The 23,110-nt window shown below is 42.4% G+C and overlaps 1 protein-coding gene across 1 annotated transcript in view; it reads left to right on the top strand.

Annotated features, from left to right (window-relative positions):
- Positions 1–23,110, top strand: part of FMN2 (formin 2) — a 434,815-nt gene that overhangs the window by 408,912 nt on the left and 2,793 nt on the right. The window contains exon 18 of the mRNA XM_030196386.1: positions 18,774–18,855. Within this exon, the coding sequence (XP_030052246.1) occupies positions 18,774–18,855 (82 nt within the window). The remainder of the gene's footprint in view (positions 1–18,773; positions 18,856–23,110) is intronic.

Below are 23,110 nucleotides of genomic sequence, written 5' to 3'. Positions count from 1 at the left end.
TCAGCAATCCATGCCGCACTGCTGGAAAGAACCCAGCCACCTCCTAAAGGGAGGCTGGGCACAACCGGGCCGATGGCCAGCGACTGTAGGGAAGGGGAGGGGGCGGGGGGAGGAGGACCCAGGGAAAAGGAAGAAGAACTAGGTAGGCAAAGGGTTAAGGCAGGGAAAGGGGGGAGGGAGGGGAAGGAAGGCAATAAAAGGAAAGGAAAAAAGAGAAACCGCCCTTGGAAACCCCAGACGGCCAGGTGTAAGCAGCGCTGTCCCATCCCGCCCGCCCATTAATAGGGGCCAACTTGTCGCAGCAGGCGTTAAGAGGGGAGGTAGACGCAATAACGACGGGGGGTACACAGCAACTTTGCAGTAACAGTACAAAATGAGATGCTGAGAACGGGGGCAGAAAGACCTCCTACAAAGTGATAAGCACAAGCAACAGTAAGGCTGCAGAGGGCAGCAGGAAAATGTGAACAGCGTGTCTCCTGGCTTAGGCGGCCAGGGGGCCAGAACGCTGATTTGATATTAGGGCGGGGCATCCTTAAGCGGGATGCTCCAGGAGTATACGGGTGCGGGTAATTGGCACAGGGAACCCACAGGCTGCTTGTGCGGCAACCTGGGGGGCATACTAAGCATTTGTCAGGTTCAAAACTGTGTACCCCAAGTTATTAACAGTTGATAATATGTGGTTAAGTGTGTGTAACGGTAATTATGTTATGACGTATGTTGTGTTTGGAATTATAAGCTAAACGTTCCTGGCTGCGGCCAAAATAAAAATCCAACTTTCTTCAAGATGCTTGCAGTGTGTTGTTTTCTGGGTAAAGGAGCAAGTGCCAAGTGCACGAGTTGAGCAGAATGGATGATGTTTTCTAAACAGTGTGGAAATATTCTGCACCTGTTTCTCAGTTTGTAACATAAGTGGGGGGAAATATCCAGAGTTAATCTTCAGAGACTGATTGGCTTTAATCAAGCCTCAAAAATCATTCATATACATTTCTTTTTGGTTCCCCCTAATTCAAAATATGATTAATTTCTCTTACAGCTTGCTATTGTTTTACCATAATATGCTTAGAATGGGTTCTGTGATGTCAAGATGGTCCAAATTGCAGGCCACATTGTTTGCTGGAAAGCAAAGGTTAACATATCTATAAGGACTAGGTCTCTGTAATGTGCTTTTTATTTGCATGAAAATGTGGTGTGTCAGCAGTTACTGAATCATATTCATGTCCTTGCTTGGTGTAGTGTATTTTTATTTTTAAGACAAGGGAGTAGGGCAGAGCATCAGCTTTGGTTATACTGTTTTTAAAATATATGCTCATTCCTTAAAAGTTTATGCATTGTAATTCAACCTATAAAAGAACAAATACAGAAACCTCTTCTAATATAATAATTCACACCTCCAACGTTCTGAAGCTGACTCCGTGGCAGTGAAGCCGTGTGGGGTTTGTAATCGCCCCGCCTTCGAGGGAACTCTGCATAGTTGCCAGGGAAACACGCAATGTCAGAAGGAGAAGGGACCAACCACAGGCAATCGCACTCGCTCTCACTGCCCCGCCCTTGGAGGGAGGAGAAGGCTGCATATAATATTCACCCACCGGAAGTTCGTTCCCTCCGAGTTCCAGGGTCGTCGTCCGTCTCCCCTCCCTCCCAGTTCCAGGGTCGTCATCCCTCCCTCCCTCCCTTCCAGTTCCAGGCCCCCTCTCTCCGAATTTTAAAAGTCATCCTGACTTACCTCGTGCAGTAAAAAGCATGCAGGCTTGACACTTCAGTTTTCCCTTCTCTGTCTCTCAACCCTGGTCCCACCCTCATTTCCTGTTTCCGCAAGGGCGGGACCAGAGCTGAGAGACAGAGACGGGAAAACTGAAGTAAGTGCCGAGCCTGCACTCTTTTTACCACTGCTGCCGGCCGCTGTAACCCCGACGAGGTAAGTCAGGATGACTTTTAAAATTCGGAGGGAGGGGGCCTGGAACTGGGAGGGAGAGAGGAACGACGACCATGGAACTGGGAGGAAGGGGGACACTGGAACTGGGAAGGAGGGAGGGGGGACGCTGGAACTTCCCTTAAAAACATTAATGGCAGAAGGTGATTACCTTGGTAGTGCCCGTTTCATTTCAGTGAGAAACAGGCTTTTTCTACTAGTCATTATATAATAGAGAAGAGAATTTATAATTTAACATAATTTATAATTTGCGTAAGAAAAGATATAAAATGCATTTTTTATTGTGACTTCTTCTGAAAGGGTTCTCATGATTTATTTTGATCTCCTTTTCCTGCTGCAACAATCTGAACAAGAAGTCTTTTGACTGGACACTCTTAGCTCACTTTTCAGCTAAACAGGTTTTATTTGGCTGTGTTAATGTGCAACTCGGTCATAAGCAAGACTCCTAGGATCATTTTGGTTCTCCTCAAATGCATCCACCTGCTAGCCTTGCTAGCCTGGAAATATTATTGAAATAAATAAACTTAACGTTTTTGTTTCATCATATTGAATTCATAGGCATGCAAAATGGTGTTTGGTTTCCAAAAAGTGTGTTGTAAACTTTAATAATAATAGTGACTGTTTGTTGAAGAATGTGTTGTGGCCTAAGGCATTCCAGACTTGTCAGTTCACCTAATGTGTCACACATCCAGAAACACTAGTCAAGTGAAAAGGTATCGCCATCAAATCCAGTTGGAGCCAGCCGAAAAGATTCTTTTTGCCGCAGATACTTAATCGGATAACTATATCAAAATGTAGTGGTAAGAAAATGACGACGACTCTATTGAATGATGGAGAGAATTTCTGTTACCTTTGATAAGACTGTGGCGAGGCTGGCGTTAGGTCTGGAAGGTAAATAAAATGATTGTCTTCAGGCTGTGAGGACATCTGGTTTCTTGTACGGGTGCCAAAATGTATCTCTTATTCAACTTAAAAACTCTTTTAAACGTAATCATGCTGAACGTTTTGTATACGTTTGCCTGACAGTAAATAGGGGAGGAAAGTGCTGAAAGAAACAAAGAATGTTTTGTTATGACAGGAAAAAGAAACTGCTCCTATGTTTGACTTAATTCTGTGCGTGGTATTTAGTGTTCACCTTTTTCCGGTACGAGAGAGAATATCATGTTCTTGGTTGCTGTTTGCAAGTTTTTACCTCTAAGTCTTGCTATTGATTTAAAGGGAACATTGGATTGTTTAATATCAGTGTTAAAGCTGTTTCCTTCACAATACATGGATTGTAGAAAAAGGAAACTGGGTTGTGTTTCTTTATGCTAAAATATAACTGGTGTACTAAGAGGGAAATCCTCCTGTAGGAGCCTGCTGTATAAAGGAAAGTAGACCCTTATCTTTTTGTATAGAATGCCAGCATAACTTGGTATATAGGTGCTTAACATTTAGGTGTGAGCTCTCAAGCCAGTCACAGAACTAATTTAGTGTTGTTAGCACTTAAATGCCGTAGATATGCAGATTACAGTATTCTTTTTTGTTCATGAAATTTTACCATGCCTTTATAAAAAATAAAAATAAAAAACCCTAAACGTGCAGTCCTACTTTTTAAGAGCTATTTGAGCTGTGCACTCATTTTTGGATGCATAAAGGGTAATTGGTTCAGATAAACTGCCTTTCAGTCATACAGTCAAAGTGGTTTACATTTATTATATGCAGGTACTTTCTCTGTCCCTATTGGGCTCACAGCCTAATTTGTTTTCCCCTGGGGCAATAGAGGGTTAAGAGACTTTGGCGAGAGTCACAAGGAGCTGCAGTAGGAGTCAAACCCAGTTCTCCAGTTCTCACCCAATACATGTTCCTTATTCATTCGAATCTGTGCTTTAGTGATCAACAAGCTGAATAAGTGTAATAGTATGTATAATGGTCTCTTTGTTTACAAACAGTACAGACTACTGTGATTCACCTATGACAGGCCATATTACTCCATTGCTAAGAGCTCATTGGCTTCTTGTTTACTTTTCACATAAAATTAAAGGTGTTAACCCTTGACTCATAGAGTATATTTCAGCAGCATTCCTCATGATCTCTGTTTTCTTGGGGCCCATTTACTAAGCCACGCCAGATTGACCCTACTGCCCACGCCCACTCCCCATGGCCACGCCCACTTTTCAACTGTGCAACTTAGAATTTAAGCATATACCTAATGAGTTCTGCATGTAAAGAATTAATGCCAATTAGTGCTGATAATTGCTTAACATCCATTTGTCAGTGCTGATTAGCTAGTTAACCAATTAAGTTACATGCAGTTATAGAATATGCTTTGATTTCCACGTGGAAATTAAGGCATGATATATTGAATCCCGGGATAAGTTTATAGACTAGTGCCTGAGTGCAGGTACCACGCATAACTACAAATTAGTGCCAATACCACCTAAGAGATATTGTTGGTACTTAATTGACTCTTAATAATTAAGTTAGGTACATAACTGGCACTATCCTATAAATTTGTGCGCATAAATTTGCATGATAGTCAGAAATTTGGATACACAACTTTGTAGAATTTGAAGGATATTATATGTTATGTGGTCTGAAAAGTTTTCCAGAGGTTTCCTAAGAAGTGTAATGGGAATGTGAAGTAATTCCAGTCAGTGTGGAAAGCTAGAAGAAATGTGCTGATTATTTAGCTACAAATTCAACAAATGAGTATGGCCAATAATGTGTGGCTTTGTGCTTAGAAACATAATGGGTGTCAACTATGGATAGGCCTTTACCTATTACCGTGAGGTGGTTATATCTTAACTCAAGGTAGCAGATCAACATAAGGGGGTTGCCAGAGCTGAAAGGATATTAAGGCATATAGGATGAGACTTAAGCCTCAGGGTAGGTCATCTATTGCTCTTTACCTGGAGTTCTGTGTGCAGTCGTGGAGATTATATCTCTCAAATTAATTAATTTATTCATTCTTATATCCCACAATTATCCAGAAACACGTTTCAGTTCAATGTGGCTTACAATTAACAGAAAAAAATTACAATTTAGTTATAAAATTACATATCAGTGTCAAAACATCAGTAACAGATTCAATTAACTATAAGATTTCTTAAAAAGGTAGATTTTTAATTCTCTTTTGAACTGAAGGTAATTTGCAATGCTTCTTATGTCTTTTGGTATTGAATTCCAACATTTAGAACCCAAATAGCCTGAAGAAATTAGAAAGTCATGGGATAGGAGGTAATGTCTTATTGTAGATTAAAAACTGGTTTAAAGATAGAAGACAGAAAGTAGGGTTAAATGGTCAGTATTCTCAATGGAGGAGGGTAGATAATGGGGTGTAGATAAGGGGTTCCCCAGGGGTCTGTGCGGACAACACCTCAAAATGGCGGTGCCCTGCCTGTGCATCCTGGGACCCCTGTCGCAGGTCACACTGGACCTGTGGCAGTGGCCGGGGGGGGGGGGAGTGAGGACAGGGGTCCCACTGGACCACCAGGATGGTTGTTTTTATTTGCATGTGGGGGTCTTACCAATGGGAGGGTGGTTGGGGGGGAGGCTCTCCCTTTAACACTATTGCCAGCTCTGAGCTGGTGTAAAGTTAAGCCAGTAGGAGCGCGGGAAGATCAGAGCACAGTTCTCTGATCATGAGGGAGGAATACAAATGAGCTCATATTTAAATGAGCTCTGCGGTATTCCCTGGCGCGCTCGTTCTTTGTCACGCTAGAGCCCTCTGATCATTCTGTGCAGGTAAATGCGGGTGTTAGTGTGGCACTAGTGATCTCTAGCACCCACATTTATGTTTGATCCTCCACTAACCGGTTATTCCTACTGTAGCCAGGGTACAACTTGTCACTTCTCGTGAGACAGCCTTCTGTTGTTGTTCCCTCCCCCCCCCCCCCCCTCACACTGGAATAATCTTCCTCTAGATCTGAGGTCTATCCTGCTCTGCCTAAATTTAAAACTGCAGTCAAGATTTGACTTTTTAAGAAGGCATTTGAATCATTTATCACATAAAGTACATTTTTATTGGTTTTAATTTTATTCCTTTTTCCTTGTCCTTATATGTTCAGTTATTTGTGTCTCACTTATAATTGTCATAGGTCTGGACTCTGTTGTGCTATGCTTACCCTTCCCATTTTGTGTATCTTTAATGTCTTTTTATATATTTGAGTTTTTATGTTCCATTAATTATAGCTTCTGTTCTGTAAACCAGAGCTCAGGATCATTTTGTAGTATAACAGATGCTCAAATAAATAAATCTGGTCTGCTTGTGTAGGTGTGATATAAAATTGGCACGTTACCCCCCCCCCCCCCCCCCCCCCCCACTGCCACCCCTGGAATAGATTTACTAAAAAACAAAAACCTTTGTGTGGAAGATACACCCAGCTACAGTCCCAGGAACACAGAGACAATCACACTCACAAATACACAGATATAGGAACTATAAGGAAGCAGAATTCACCCAGGCAGACCCAGCAAGGGGCACGGAGTTCACACAGATGGAAGTTGAGAGAGGCACTGGTGGAAGGGGAGCAGTTTGGGAGGATTCTATCGACAGGAGGTTTGCAGGGAGGTAGTGGAGAGAGGTACATGCTAGGGATAAAACAGAGGAGAAGAGTCCATGTATGGCAAAGCCACACATGAATGGACAGAAATAACAATCTAGCAAAAGGCTTGCTCTCAGCTCTCCTACAGTCACCATGATCACAAGCATTCCCAAAAAACAAGTGAGGTTGGCATTTTTTCATCCTTTATAGCAGCTGTAAATGGACATTTAGTGTCCCACCCTGCACATCAGTGTCCTATGCAGAATTGGTTACGTATGTCTAGGTTTCAGCACTGCCCATACTACACCCATGGACATGTCTTTTATCTACATATCAGTATCTGAACGTAGCCAGGCCATCAACGTATATATCTCCATGTTTTGGATGTGGATGCTGGTTCATGGTCACAATACTGTCATTTCCACGTGTTCAACATGAATAGGGCTGCTAAAATAAACTTCAAGTAAAAAACAAACCAGATCAGATTCACTCAAAACATACAGGATAACCTCAGCAAAACAGTGAATCACAATATAACCACTTCTTCTGTATGTGCAAAAATAAGGAAGGAAAAAGACCTCATCAAACTGCGGCACAACTCACAATAATGAAGATCGCTAAATTAGCGATGCCACATGCCCACAGTTAAAAAATCTTAAATCATCGGTCAAAAAACCTCACTGTGTCCTGGATTAGTGGGTAACCTCTCCATTTGTTTCTTTGCAGTGGAGAGGTTACCCACTAATCCAGGACACAGTGAGGTCTCCAGAAGAAGCTTGGAGCAAAACGGGTCTTTTGGGACCACACTGTTTTCCTTTGTCCTGTTTATATTGAGTGACCATCTTTTGAACACTCCAATATTCTGATGTGTTCTTCTTTTTGAGATTTTGCCTTTGTGGCATTTTGTGTTGAGGAAATGGTGAAACATTATTTTTCGCATTTGGTTTGCTGTTCCTAATTTTGAATGCACCTTTAAATTAGCATTAAGTGGAGGCGTATTGACCGATGATTCACTGTTTTGCTGAGGTTATGCTAAAGTAAACAACAAAATGTATAAAATGGGTATAAGCTATTTTCTTTTTCAGTAGAAATGTTTTAACCATGCAAATATATAGCTCAGCAATCCAGGGAGTTAGAATTTGGAGCAACATTGGGAAAGGATAACAAATTCTTGGAATGGCCGACAGTACAGTTATTAGCGACAAAAATCAGATCAGAACTCTGTGTGTGTTAGCTAAGTGCAAAGGATCTACAATTGGCAAAAAACTGAGGGAAAGGCTAGAGGTTAGTCACATGGTCTGTTGCATTGTACTGTGAGTGTGTTTGGGAAAATTAAATGACTGTTCTACTCTGTATTTATTTTCATATTCTGATAGTGTAGCAGAATTTGGAAGGTTAAAATATTACGAGCAAACCACCACTGGATCCCTTAAAAGGAGAGGGGATAAGGACAAAGCAAAGAGCAGTGAAAGGCAGCATGAATACTTCAGGGTAAATAATCCAACTGTCAAAAATAGTAGTGCTCAAAGTACCAGCTACTAGCTTCTTTTTTAAAAAAGTGTCTTATTTTGCTTATTATTGGACTCATTTTCGAAAGAGAAGAACGTCCATCTTTTGACATAAAATGGAAGATGGACATCCTTCTCCCGGGGACGTCCAACACGTTATAATCGAAACCCAATTTTGGACGCCTCTAGCAGAAGTCCGTCGCAAGGACATCCAAAGTTCAAGGGGGCGTGTTGGAGGCGTAGCGAAGGCAGGACTTGGGCATGCCTAACACTTGGACGTCTTTGACCCATAATTGAAAAAAGCAAGGATGTCCCTGACGAACAGTTGGACTTTTTTTTTTTTAAGTCCTCACTCCACCCAGACACTATCCAAGTAAGGCTATTCCAAAAAGCAAGTAGGCAACCAATCTGCAAGATCCAAAACCAGCAGAAAAAGAACAGACCAGAAAAGAAAATAGTCCAAAGAACTTTTATTGTCACATGATTAAAATATGTGCCTGGCGTTGGCCATGTTTCACTCTATCCAGGGCTGCATCAGGAGCAGCGGTACCAAACCAGTGTAAAATGAAGGCATCACCAATCCAAATAGAGCAAACTCTCTCTAGAAGAAAGAGTTTGCTGTAATCAGACTGGTGGTGCCTTGATTTTACACTGGTCTGGTACCATCGCCCCTGATGCAGCGCTTGATAAGGCGAAACATGGCCACACTGGGCACATATTTTAACCATCAAGTGTTGTGACAGTAAAAGTTTTGGACTATTTTCTGTTCTGGTCTTCTCCTTTTCTGCTACTATCCAAATACATCCAGAGGCCAGAGTGTATAGAGGGAATTTTCAGCAGCACCATCCTATAGTGCAGTGACAATTTTTTTCTGTTTTGTTTTTTGTTTGTTGTTTTGTTTTTGTTTTGAGGAGAGGGAGGCATGATATTCCACCTGGATGATTTTACCTCTGAATTATTGATTGCATAGTGTCTGTTTTATTGTTTACATTTTATCTCTTTTACATAGCCAGTTGATATTACACGCGCCCTCCTTTAAGAAATGTGCGATTCACTAGAATTGATAGTATCATATTTTCAATCTCCTGTGTGGCTCTCTGGAATGCTCTTCCCTTGTGTGTTAGATTAGAGCAAAATTATTTGTTATTTCAGAGGAAGGTGAAAAAGTTCTTGTTGCCTCAATAATTTTCCTATAGATACGTATGGCTGATGTAGGGTGTTTGCTGTGATTATAGCAATGATTTTCATGAATGTCTTAATATTTTACTTTGCTATAATTTGTATGTTATTTGTAATTGTTTGGTGGAGTTTTGTAATTTTGTACACTGCACTGAACCCTTTAAGGGGAATTAGCAGTTAATAAGAATTATATTGCTATTGATAAAGTAAATTGCCAGCATCAGTGCGAACATTTTTACATATACTGAGTGACTCTATCCATTTAGTTCATGCTGCTGAATATATGTATAAGTGGTGACTGAGTGGCCACTATCCGTTTAGCTGTTGATTATTGCTCTTCTCCTAAACCAATCCATTATTATACAGTTAATATTTGACCATCTAGCGAGTTAAACAACTGTATGATTTTTACAATACATTGATAAGAGAGTTATGTGTGTGCAACCTGCTGGTAAAGGCATAACTCTCTTTAAAAATCAGGCCAAAAAGACTAGTTTGGGACCAGTGGCGGTAGACTGTACCATCCCCTCTTACTAGAATGGGAAAAAATGTTCGATTAGACTCATGACATGGCAGAAAATCTCCATTGGTTTCTGTTTATATTCTTTTATATATTAAATTTTGCATTTAGTATTTTTATGACCATTGGAATGCGGGTGTATTTTCAATAAAGATTTTCTTAAAAATATAGACACCCATGAGAAGATCTATGATTGAGAAATTTGTCCACCCTTAGAGGCGTCACGTTTAAAAGTGAGCCTCGTTTTGGGTGAATTTGCAACTCTGAGAACTTCTCTATCTAAACGAAGTATTATCATTAGGTGTATCACCCAGAACTGTATTTGATTAATCCTCTTACTTACTAGTCTCCTTACTGGTACTCTCTGGTATTAAATGTGCATTAGAATAATGTAGCATAAGTGTTGTAATGGCAGTTTGTTGTACGGCTTCAAAACTAACATTTACAGAACTGCCTATATTTGCATCATACAGTGGTTTCTGATGATAGAGTCATTTGATCTTTATTTCTTGATTGCCGTCTTGGTTTAGTTTTCCCTAGGTTCACATTTCCTGACCTAGTCTGTTTCATAACTTAAAGTTTTACCTTTTTTAGGAATTAGGCTTTTGTTGTGAAACATGCTTAAGAAGTGGAAACTAAGTAATAGGTACCATACAAATAGCTTCAAAGGTGTGTTTAGATCTTGGGTTCCTTCGGGCCTCCTAAGATGAAATGTGGAGACTAACCATGCATTAAAAAGGGTTTACATCCTTAGTCTTGGGCTTTTTAACTATGAAAGGAAGGGATTTCAGAAACTGAAACTTAATCTCAGCAGTGGACTGTGATCCTGGGGAACTAAGTTTGATTCCCACTACAGCTCCTTGTGACTCTGGGCAAGTCACTTAACCCTCCATTGCCCCTGGTACAAAATAAGTACCAGAATATATGTAAACCGCTTTGAATGTAGTTGCAAAAACCTCAGAAAAGCGGTATATCAAGTCCCATTTCCCTTCCCCCCCCCCCCCCCCATGTGTCCTAAAGAATGAGTGGTTCCACGGTAATGTATACCATTTTTTATTATGGTAGTATCTGTAACACAACTTGCAAATATTTTAGGAAAATAGACCACACCATAGCCTAATTTTCGATAAGAGTGGTAGGCTGCATGGTAAATAAACCACAGTATTTACTCATCTTGGCTTGGGTAGAAAGGAGGTGGATATGGAATGTGTACCCTCTCCCTCTCTCCCTCCCTTCAAATGTGATACAGTTCAGTTCTGTTTGATGGGTGGATGGGGTAAGAAACACTGCCTCCCTGGTACATGTTGGAAGAAACTTTTAATAAGTATCAAAGAACATTCTATAGGAGTTTCTGACAGAAGAACCTCTTGGCTCGCCCTCTGTGCCTGGGACCCCTGCTTACTATGCCATGAGGATAACTAGAGGTTGCCTGTCTTTTCTTCATGTTCAATTGTGAAGCGATACGTACAACTGGTAGCACTGTAGAAATGATTTGTAGTAGTAGTTGTCAGCCATACTGACTTGACTTTTTATGCTGCTTCTATCTTTGGTCATCACCCCTATTTTTCTTTACCACTACTCACATGAAGCATATCTCCCACTTCTAGCATTGTCATAAACAGGACCCTTAAGTCTTCCCTTAAACAAAATACTATTTGTGTCCTTTATGACTTAATATATTTGAATCTGATTCCCCCCTCTCACATTAATTCAGTTATCCATACATGTGGAAATATGCCAATGTCTAAAACTACTCTGAGCATTAGTGACCTGCACAGTTGAGGGGTGAGGGTGGGGTTTCTTTATGATCTTCTCAGCAGGAAGTTTTCTTAATAAGTGTAGTGGCAATGGTTAATTAACACTGTGATCTTCTGGAGTTCCAGAAAACAATCTTTGCATGGAGTCCTGTGCAATCCTGAATTCCTGAATCCCAGGTCGAAATGATCTGACTGTTGAGAACTACTTTTTCTCTTAATTTATTTCTGAAATAATCATTTCTTCAGTGTTTTAAGAGTTTTTATACTTACCAGGTTTTTGAAGATAACTTTGTACACAGTTAAAATCATAACTTGCAGCCTGCTAGAGAGACACAGCTGCGTGGTTTCCTCTAAGCCACCTATAGTCCTGCCAGTAGGGGGTGCTGTTTCACTATCACATTTTCAATAGTGAAGGACAGGCAAGCTCTACAGGAATCCAGGGATTCTAGTTATTTGAAAACACAATATTGAAGCCCCCCCCCCCCTCCCAACAGCAGTGCAGTTGGAGGACTTAGAGGGAACTGTGGCTGCTAGTCAAATCTGTCATCTCAGACTCCACTGAGGACTTCCCATGAGTTTTCTAGGGCTTCTGGCGTGTCATGCTATCCCCATTGCCATTCATTCTGGCAACCCCAAGAAACGCATGCTGTTAGCTTATTCTTCTGCTGCTGTTTCACTTTTTTTGTGCCTAGTTCTTGGCTTCTTGAAACCTGAACTGTTTTATTCACCGTCTGTAGCTCTGGTCCTTGAGAAAAGAGAAATTCCACCATCCCTTCCATGATTGCACTTATTCAGGATTTACTCCTTGGTCAGCCATCTTGGAGCCTCCTAAATCATCTCATAACATACTAAATTTAAATACAGCTGAACAATCAAAAAATATGGATATGGGGAGAGAAATTCTCAAAAGAATTTGTACGGGCAAAAAGTGTTTTGCCTGTGTAATTTGGATTGTAGCTCTATTGAGAGAATTCATTCCTGGGAAGGAGGATTGTTTAGGTCACTGGAGAGAAAGCATGCACATACTGTATATACGCATATATAAGTTGAGGACAGTTTTGGGACTAAAAATGGCCAAAACTGTTGTGACCTGCGATTAAGTTGAGGCTCCCCTCCATTCTTCTCTCCCTCATGTGGTCCAGCATTACCTCCCTTCCTGTCTTCTGCCTCCAAATTTGGCATATCCTCTATCAAACCCATCCCCCCTACCCTCTCAGACTACCTTAAAAGGTCGTTATCTCTCTTTTTAGAGGCTGCCTGATAGAGCACGACTGAAACTGTTTGGGGGGGGGGGGTGTTCAGTTTTGGCCGAAATCAAAACTTCAACCGAAATTTTGTCTATTTTTGGCCAAAACTGAAAATGTGGCTGAAACTAGTTTGCTTGATTTCAGACACAACCAAAACTGAAACAATAGAAAAAGGCCTGAATCTGGTTCTGTGGATGTGAATAAATTTATTACTACTACTGTATTGCCCATAGCAGCAGCAGTTAGAGCACAATTGACTGCTTGAAGCTGGAACGCATAGGAGAGACTATGCTAAGGTAAATGCAAGTAAATGTGCATGCACGAACCATGATCATTTTCAGTCCTTATGGACTTTGAATCAATACAGGCAGTTTGAATATTTCCCACCTTACTCAAAGTAATGATAAATGATTTGCTTTTATGTTTAATATATGATCACAAAGGTGCAGGAGCAGACCAGGCACCTTCCACAATATTGAAAACCCAGAGGGTCTAAGATTGAAGCTAAAAAATATGTTTGTTAGAAATCTACACAAAATGAACCCGTGTAAACATCCATCCATAGGTAATGAATCACAGGAGCAAACAAATGGACTCAACACAGATCTGTGTGTTGGCAAAAAAAATGCCTACTTCGTAGTCACGGAATCTAGATGGAATCTAGTTTTAAATTCTATTCAGATACAGGACTCATCTGTAAAACTGTATGCATGATTGATGGAGCATAGAGAGAAATGCCATGCAACAAAGGCATCCTCTGGTGCCATAGATTCATGGTAGAAAAACAGAAGCACAGTAACCCCTGTAGGCACACAGACGAATCAGTCGCAACAAGGGTGACAAAAGAAAGGGCAGCAGATGATGTCAAAACTATCACCTTTATTAAGCATCCAAGACTCGACACGAGTCATGTATCGGCCCACAAGGGCCTTCTTCAGGAGTCTTTAGTTGGATGTATGTTGATATCAAGCTAAACGCAATGTGATATAGGTAATGTTCAATATCTTGCTGTTTCTCTCCTAAAACAACCTTGTAGAACACTTGAATGGGCCAAAACACGACAACATCCGTAAAATCCGCCCCTTTCTTTCCGAGCACTCTACCAAAACCCTCATCCACACCCTTGTCACCTCTCGTTTAGACTACTGCAATCTGCTTCTTGCTGGCCTCCCACTTAGTCACCTCTCCCCTCTCCAGTCAGTTCAAAACTCTTCTGCCCGTCTCGTCTTCCGCCAGGGTCGCTTTACTCATACTACCCCTCTCCTCAAGTCGCTTCACTGGCTCCCTATCCGTTTTCGCATCCTGTTCAAACTTCTTCTACTAACCTATAAATGTACTCACTCTGCTGCTCCCCAGTATCTCTCCACACTCGTCCTTCCATACACCCCTTCCCGTGCACTCCGCTCCATGGATAAATCCTTTTTATCTGTTCCCTTCTCCACTACTGCCAACTCCAGACTTCGCGCCTTCTGTCTCGCTGCACCCTATGCCTGGAATAAATTTCCTGGGCCCCTACATCTTGCCCCATCCTTGGCCACCTTTAAATCTAGACTGAAAGCCCACCTCTTTAACATTGCTTTTGACTCGTAACCACTCGCCTCTTACCTACCCTCCTCTCTTCCTTCCCGTACACATTAATTGATTTGATTTGCTTACTTTATTTTTTGTCTATTAGATTGTAAGCTCATTGAGCAGGGACTGTCTTTCTTCTATGTTTGTGCAGCGCTGCGTACGCCTTGTAGCGCTATAGAAATGCTAAATAGTAGTAGTAGTAGTTGTGTCAAGTCTTGAATGCTTAATAAAGGTGATAGTTTGGACATCGTCTGATGCCCTTTCTTTTGTCACCCTTGTTGCGACTGATTGGCCATAGATTCATAGGTGGTTTTTTTTTTTTTTTTTTGGGGGGGGGGGGGTTAAGCCCAGAAACCCCAGTGCTGAATTAGATTTTACCAGAGTTACAATTTTGGGATATTCCTTGCACTTCGAATTTGATGACACAGATAAGCCTAATATTGATTTTATATTTTTCTGAGATTTGGTTATTAAGTTTTAAACCTTCAAGTGTTGGCTATTGTAGAGATAAAGAACATACGTATTGCCATACTGGGACAGACCAAAGGTCCATCAAGCCCAGCATCCTGTTTCCAACAGTGGCCAATCCAGGTTACAAGTACCTGACAAGATCCCAAAACAGTGCAATGCATTTTATGCCGCTTATCCTAGAAATAAGCAGTGGATTTTCCCCAAGTCCATTTTAATAATGGTTTATGGCTTTTTCTTTTAGAAGATATCCAAACCTTTTTTAAACCCCACTAAGCTAACTGCTTTTACTACATTCTCTGGCAACAAATTCCAGAGTTTAATTACCATGAATTAAGAAAGATTTTCTCTGATTTGTTTTAAATGTACTACTTTGTAGCTTCATTGCGTGCCCCCTAGTCCTAGTATTTTTGGAAAGAGTAAACAAGCGATTCGCATCTACCCATTCCACTCTACTCATTATTTTATAGATCTCTATCATATCTCCCCTCAGCTTTCTTTTCTCCAAGCTGAAGAGCCCTAACCGCTTTAGCCTTTCCTCATAGGGAAGTCATTCCATCCCCTTTATCATTTTTGTTGCTCTTCTCTGTACCTTTTCTAATTCCATTATATCTTTTTTGAGAATAGGTTCCAAAATTGCACACAATATTCAAGGTGCAGTCGCACCACAGAGCAATACAAAGACATTATAGCATCTTAATTTTTGTTTTCCATTCCTTTCCTAATAATACCTAATGTTCTATTTGCTTTCTTAGCCGCCGCCACACACTGAGCAGAGGGTGTCAACGTATCACCAACGATGACACCTAGATCCCTTTCCTAGTCAGTAGCTCCTAATGTAGAACCTTGCATTACGTAGCTATAGTTCTGGTTCCTCTTTCCCACATCCATCACTTTGCACTTGCTTACATTAAATATCTGCCATTTGGATGCCCAGCCTTACAGTCTCGTAAGGTCCTCTTGTAATGTTGTGTCATCAGCAGATTTAATTACTTCACTAGTTGCTCCCTGTAACAGTACAGTAGGGTCTTTTTGACATGCTGCATAAAAAAGGACCCTGCGCTGGCACATATAGCCAATACGGTAAGAGAACTCTTACCAAATGGCCATGTGACGGGGAGCTCTTATTGCCACCCATTGAGGTGGTGATAAGGGCTCCCACGCTAACCCAGCGGTAACTGGGCAGCACGCAGTGATGCCCAATTACCACTGGGTTATTGCTGCGCAAGCCATTTCCGGGGGGGGGGGGTCTTTTTCCCCTGAAAATGGCATGCACTCGGGGTGGGACTACCACCATTGGTCGTGGGTGTAATCATGCTACATAGAAGGAGCATTTTTAGGAACAATCCCAGAAGTGTGAGTTTGCAGTGGTGAAGATCTTGTTGACATGGCATCTTTCAACCATCATTGCACTTCCCCTTTCCTAGTGAATTAATGTAGTCACTTTAGGAGATGGTTATATAGAGCACAAGCCTTCTGGTTTTCTACTAGAAGGAGTGCAGTACTAGTAGCGGCTGAAGCCCAGATAGGTCATAGTATCTCCTGAGCTGCTGAGAGAATTGTGAGCTGTTAGATCCCAGTAGCACAGGTGACTGTCAGCAATTTTCACATTTTCTGTCCAAATGTTTCCATTATGTTACACAAAATCAAATAAATTACACCAATTGACACTCTTGCAACAAATTTTCTGTAAAAGCATAAAATCAAGCGTCCTTCATTATTGGATTATCCTGGGAATTTTTTTCACACATCTGTTCCTTCCATGTTGCAAAGAGGATATTGCCTTTCAGACGTAGAAAGCTGCATTTAAGGAGGTTGGTGATGCAGAGCTAACGCCTCTGGATGAATTTGTTTGAAGTTTTTACTTTTAGTAGTGCAAACATAAGATTATTTAAAGAAAGATTTATTATGGAAACAAATTGGTCACAAAAGCCTCTTCTGTAAACTAATGTCAAGAATGCTGTCTGCATAGCATATAATATTATCTACCATCTGCACAGGCATTTGCTTTTCCTTAGCAAACACTAAAAAAAGCACTGGTTTGCTTGGTGAGCTTGTGTTCTAAACGCATTGTTGATTGATTCTAAACATGTAATAGTGAGTTGTAAATACAAATAGAAGATTAGAAATAAGAAGGGTAGTTTTTTAATAATACTAGTAAAAAAAGGCCCGTTTCTGACACAAATGAAACGGGCGCTAGCAAGGTTTTCCTCGGAGTGTGTATGTGTGTGAGAGTGACTGTGTGAGAGAGAGAGAGTGAATGTGCGAGTGTGTGTGACAGAGAGAGAGTGAGACTGGGTGCGAGTGTGTCTGTGAGAGAGAGAGTGTGTGTGTGAGCATGAGAGTGTGTGCCAGGGCCCCCTCCTTCCTCCCAGTCCCAGGATCCCTCCTCCCTCCCGCCCTCTGAGTTGCAGGGTTGTCCCGCCCTCCCTCCCTCCAAGTTCCAGGGTTGTCCCGCCCTCCCTCCCTCCAAGTTCCAGGGTTGTTCCTCCCTCCCTCCCTCCGAGTTCCAGGGTTGTTGTCCCCCTCCCTCCGAGTTCCAGGGTCGTCCCCTCCCTGCCTCCGAGTTCCAGAGTCGTCCCCTCTCTCCCTGCCTCCGGGTTCCAGGGTCATCCCCTCCCTGCCTCCCTCTGAGTTTCAGGGTCCCCTCCCTCCCCTGCATTATGCTTTCTCCCTTGCATTCATCCATATTCAGGCAACGTCCTCTGTGCCCTGCCCCCTCCATCCATCCATGTGCAGCATCTCTCCCCTGCCCCCTCCACCTCCCTCCGAGTTCCAGGCCCCCCTCCCTCCCTCCCTCTCCGAGTTTGTGTCCCCCTCTCTCCCTCCCATTTACAGGGTCCCCCCTCCCTCCGTCCCTCCCAGTTCCAGGGTCCCATGGAACTGGGAGGGAGGGGGGATGGAGAACATTGGAGGAGTGATGTCAGCAAGTGCTTACAATCCCAGTGAGACACATTGGAATATTGGAGGAGCAAATTATTATATTAGATTCCTAAACAGTAGACACCTATTTTGTGAAGGCAACACATGCTTCTGGGTGCCTTTTATAAACTGTTCCCCATAAAAGCTCTCATAAGAAGTCACTTTTGCCCCAGACAGGCATAGCTTTTCTGCCTAAGCCTGTGCAGCTGCACTCCTACATTGCAACTCTGCCCTCCCCCATCCACCCTGTAGTAGTTACACTTATAAAGGGCAACTCTGTAACTGTGTCCACATTTGCACACCATTTGCACACGTAAAAGTACAGATCAGCACTTACGCACACAAGTGACAGCAAAACAAGTAAGTGCTATTAAACCAGGCTTAAGTGGCATAGGGCAGCGTTTCCACCAAGTCCGGTCCTGGAGTACCCCTTGCAAGTCAGATATTTAGGATATCCACAGTGAATTGCATGAAAGAGATTTGCATATAGTGGAGGCAGTGCATGCAAATCAAGTTCATGCATATTCATTGTGGATATCCTGAAAACCAGACTGGCAAATGGTACTCCAGGACTGAACTTGGGAAACACTGGCATAGGGAACCTTTTACAAAGCTGCAGTAAGCACTAATGCGTGTCATTAATGGGAACATAGGAAAAATGACCTTAGCATGTAAAGGCACACTATGGCCACTTGTTTTTTAACTTCAGTTTGGTAAAAGGGCCATAGTATATAAATACAAGAGGGGCAGTAACATGGGAGGACCTACTCACTCCTTCATATCTTCTAGTTGTGTCCTTTTTTCGCCATATTTGTTTTGATACTATTTATTCATCAATTTCAATCATGATAGGACCCAAGCCTAGGGAATGGTCTGCTGTCTTAATTTGAATGGAAACAACCAGAGCAGGCCATGTTTCACCTCAACAGGCTGCATCAATGATGAGAGCTAGAGGGTATTTTTAACCAAAGCTTTCCCCTAAAGACTCTGCTGACTTGCTGACAATGTTGTGTGTGATGAGTGCTGCATCTGTTAAGGATTGAATTTGACTGTTGAGGCAAAACGTGGCCACGTCGGGTGCTTTGTTTTAAATAAATTGCACTTTTCTATGATTGCTGGTTTACAAAGACAATTTTTCTTGCAGACTTAAAGAAGCAGAAGAAGCCTGCAGACAAAAGAAGGAGAAAGCTCCATACATTGTAAAGCCTAAGCATGACACTGGAATAGTAAGTACTTTTGTAACTAAAATGTTCTTAATTTCTACACTGTTCGTTACATGAGTCTTCACTTAGGCCCCCTTTTATTAAGGCACGCTCACGTTTTTAGTATGTGCTAAAATTGTGGACGTGCTAAACTTTAGAGACACCCATAGGAATGCATTGGCGTCTCTAACATTTAGTGTGCCCACAATTTTAGTGCGCACTAAAAACGTGAGCGCTCCTTAGTAAAATGGGGCCTTGGTAAGGATGAACATTCATTTGAAATAGGAAAACAGAGGGGGGTAGGGGGTCTTGTGTTATCAATAGTGCACTGTACTGAGCAGGGGCGTATCTGGACTCCGGCGGTAGGGGGGGCCAGAGCCAGAGGGAGGGGGCACATTTTAGCCCCCCCCGCCGCCGCCGAGCCCCCACTGCCGAGCCCCCACCGCCACCAATGACTCTCTCCACCCCCCTCCCGCCGCCAACCCTCCCCCGCTGCCGTTCTTACTTTTGCTGGCGGGGGACCCTAACCCCCGCCAGCCGAGGTCTGCTTCCACCTGCCGCTGCCGTAAAAACTTCTTCTTCAGCCGGCGGGGGACCCCAAACCCCCGCCAGCCGCCCCGCGGTGTTTAAAATTCATCTTCGGCCTCCGTGGCCGTGCTGCTGTGATAGGCGCTGTTGAAATCCACTTCGGAGTCTGACGTCGTTGTACGTTGTACGTGCTGCGACGTCAGACTCTGAAGTGGATTTCAACAGCGCCTATCACAGCAGCACGGCCACGGAGGCCGAAGATGAATTTTAAACACCGCGGGGCGGCTGGCGGGGGTTTGGGGTCCCCCGCCGGCTGAAGAAGAAGTTTTTACGGCAGCGGCAGGTGGAAGCAGACCTCGGCTGGCGGGGGTTGGGGTCCCCCGCCAGCAAAAGTAAGAACGGCAGCGGGGGAGGGTTGATGGCGGTAGGGGGGTCCAGGGCAAAATCTGCGGGGGCCCAGGCCCCTGAGGCCCCACGCAGATACGCCCCTGGTACTGAGTGATAGCATTCATTATAGCTCAATATTGAAGAAAAGTGCACCTGTTAATAAATAAATAAATACTGCAGGCTGTCACTCTGTAGTGCAATATTCCAAGCAATTGTGCACGCTATTGACAACTTTGCTGGTTGAAACAAATATGGAAGAAATCCCATAAAAGACAGTGGAAACTAAATAAAATGAAAATGTTTGGCCTACGTATTGCTAGCACTTATGTGCCCCTGGTGATATGTAATATAGATTTCAGTGGCCTAGGTTATCTCCTCCCTGTCCTTCAAGTTGAACAGCCTGAGAAATGAAAGATCCAGGCCTGGACTTATGATTTCCCCCACTGACAGTGTTTCAGCATGATGCTAAACTTGAAGGGGTTGAATTAACACAAGTTTAAAACTAGTAAGCAGTAGGACTGTTTATCTGGGTTTCAACCCTGGCTGCTGTCAATTCACCCATCTTTCATATTCATTCATAAATCGGTCATCTTATGAGAATCTTTTTAGTGTGTATCACATTTGCAATGAAAATCCAGGAGGAGAAATAGACAGACATAATAAAGTTGGGTGGGGGTGTGAACAACCATCAACATGTTAGAAAGAGGTTGATAAAAGAGCAGCCTACAGTAAAAGAAAGCGGTATAAATATGATTGGAGACAGCATGGGGTAGGGTAAGGCAGGAGATGCTGAGGAAGGGGTCAGAGAATGAAGGTGATTGGAGGCAACACACAGGGGGGAGGGTAAGGCAGTGAGGAGATGCTGAAGAATGTAGAAGGGCAGAGGAAAAATGGAAATGCAAGAAAGATAGAGGGTGCAGAGATCAGGATGACAAGCAGCATGTCACATGAAACAGCACATGAAAAATCGCTATTTGCATATATACAGACAAGACACTGAAATCCAGGAGGCAAGGTGACCTGACATAACCCCTCTGTTGAAGTAGTCACTTTACAAGGTCCAAATCATACTTAAAACCATAAATAACCTCTGTTTTTCTTCCAGAAAACTCACAAGTAGACTAAATCCAAGAAAGCAAAACTCTAGAGAACTACAGAGCAACACATACTAAGTCTATCAATAAAGTAACCAGGCTTATCTTTCTCAGGGAGCTAAGCTAGACATGCTAGGCTCACCACAGGCATACTTTGTCCAAGAGGACCACTGATGAGACAAGGTGATTGGAACTGGTGGAGGAGCTGAAATCAGCTACTGTCCTATCTCTATCAGACAGTGAGCACAATATACTCTAGGCTCAGTTTTTGGTGATCCACTCAGAAAAGGTGCAAGAAAAGTGAATAGTCAAGTTTTGAACATCAGATTTCCATTTGTATGTGCACAGCATAAGAGCTAATATGCGTCCCTGTTGAGAGGAGTGACACGATCATTTCTTAAGCATTCTAGCTAAGAAGGCATTATTCCATTTAACACGTATGATGGCTTTGTAGTAGATGTGAAAGAATGTTTTTAGGAGTTGGGTTTATGGTGGTAGAATTCATCTTTTGTGTGACTACTGATGGATGCATCATAGGTGATAGTCCTTATGTGTAATAGAGGCACTAGTAGCTTGTACCAGTTGCCTTATTGGCCAGTGGTTTGCAAGAGAGAGGTCTCATGGCAGCAGTGAAGAGGCTGAGGAGTGTGTGATATTTAACATAGTAAATGACAGCAGAAAAGACTTGATTGGCCAAGTTAGTCTACATGTTGAGATTTTCTCTGTAGCTAAGTATGCATCCCAATACCAGTTCCTTCCTGCCTTGCCCTTCCACCCCAATCTATTTTGCCTGTCCCTTTAATCCATTTCCTATGAACATTTAAAGGGGAAAAAAAGGAGCATTTTTATGTCTGAAACACAATCTCAGGCACAAATCCCTGTCCGGGTCTAATGCAGGAGTTACTACCAATGTTGAAGGTATAACAATTTCTTATCAGTAATAAACATCTTGGCCATCTTCAGTTCTCTTCTTGAACGGTGAAAGATTAAAAAAAAAATCCTGGCTACAGGTGGTATAGATTGAGAGGGAACTTAAAGATGTTCCAACATATGTCGCTTAAGCATATCCAATGGTGCAATCTCTGGCTTTTATTAAAATTTATCAGGCGCAAATTCCTGTGCCGGATTGTATTTTCCAAGTTCTCACATTTATTCAGCAAATTTGAATTATCTCTAGCAACTCCGGAGCACAAAGAGTCTATCCTAGAAAAACCTTCTTCCAGCTTCTCAAGTCTATTGTTTACAGTCACCGGTCGAGTTTCAGGGTCTTCCAAGGTAGATGCCAATTTATTAACATAAGTAGCATTCTGCATTAGCTGCTGTAACAGATTCTGGCCCAAGGACACTATTAATGACCACAAGTCATTCAGTTAAGTTACCTGGTCTTAACAGGTTAAACTCCTTGACGTAGAGAGAGACCCCTGCAGCAAATCCTGGCCTGCAGCTCCAGCTAGAGTTTTTTTTTTCAAGATGGAAGAACTTTCATGGACTTTGTCCTGAATATGCAGTCCCGATGCAGGTTCTGGGGCAGGAAGTAGAGTCACTCTCCTGTGCCTGGTTCATCCCTCATCCTTGCAGGATTGGTCGGTGGAACCTATTCTAGGGAGTTCAGAACCAGCATCTCGCCTCCAGCGAGTCATCTCCGGTAGATGGAATTTTGACTACAAAGCATCCATTGTTGAAGAAAACATGGAAGAGGTAGGTAAAGGCACTGCCAAAGCAGTACTCAGTCTCCCTTTCCTCTTAATTTTCTTAACCGGAATCACAGGAAAAGGAGCTTGTGCAGTCACATCCTCCCTCTAAGGCACCATCTTGGATCCTCCTGTCTAGGCATATTCTATAACTTGCTGCGTGTAAATTCTAAGTCGCATAATTGGAAAGGAAGTATGTCCTTGGACGTGGAATGGGTGGGTCGGGGGTGTTCCTAAAAACTATGCTCATTGTTATAGAAAAAAACTGGTCTGCGCCTAATTTAGATGTTGGCATTTACACCAGGTTTTACTTGGGGTAACTTCCCGTGACTAAATTTAGTCACGCGGACGGGTGCTCGGTGTATTCTATAAACGTAGAAATGTAGGCTTATTCTGTAAAGTACAACTAAATTAAGGTGTACTTTATAGAATAAGTTTAGGCAAATTTTCATTTCTATCAAATTTGTAGGCATGATATATAGAATCTAGTCCCATATGTGTCTCAAAAATGGCCAGAATTTAATAAAGTATTAATCTCCACTGTACTACTGGTAGATTTGCCAAGACTTTTTTGTCTCT

Source organism: Microcaecilia unicolor, chromosome 3 (genome assembly GCF_901765095.1).
Source record: "Microcaecilia unicolor chromosome 3, aMicUni1.1, whole genome shotgun sequence".
NCBI lineage: Eukaryota > Metazoa > Chordata > Amphibia > Gymnophiona > Siphonopidae > Microcaecilia > Microcaecilia unicolor.
The sequence above is the reverse complement of the archived record's forward strand: the minus strand, read 5'-3'. Positions and strand labels throughout refer to the sequence as shown.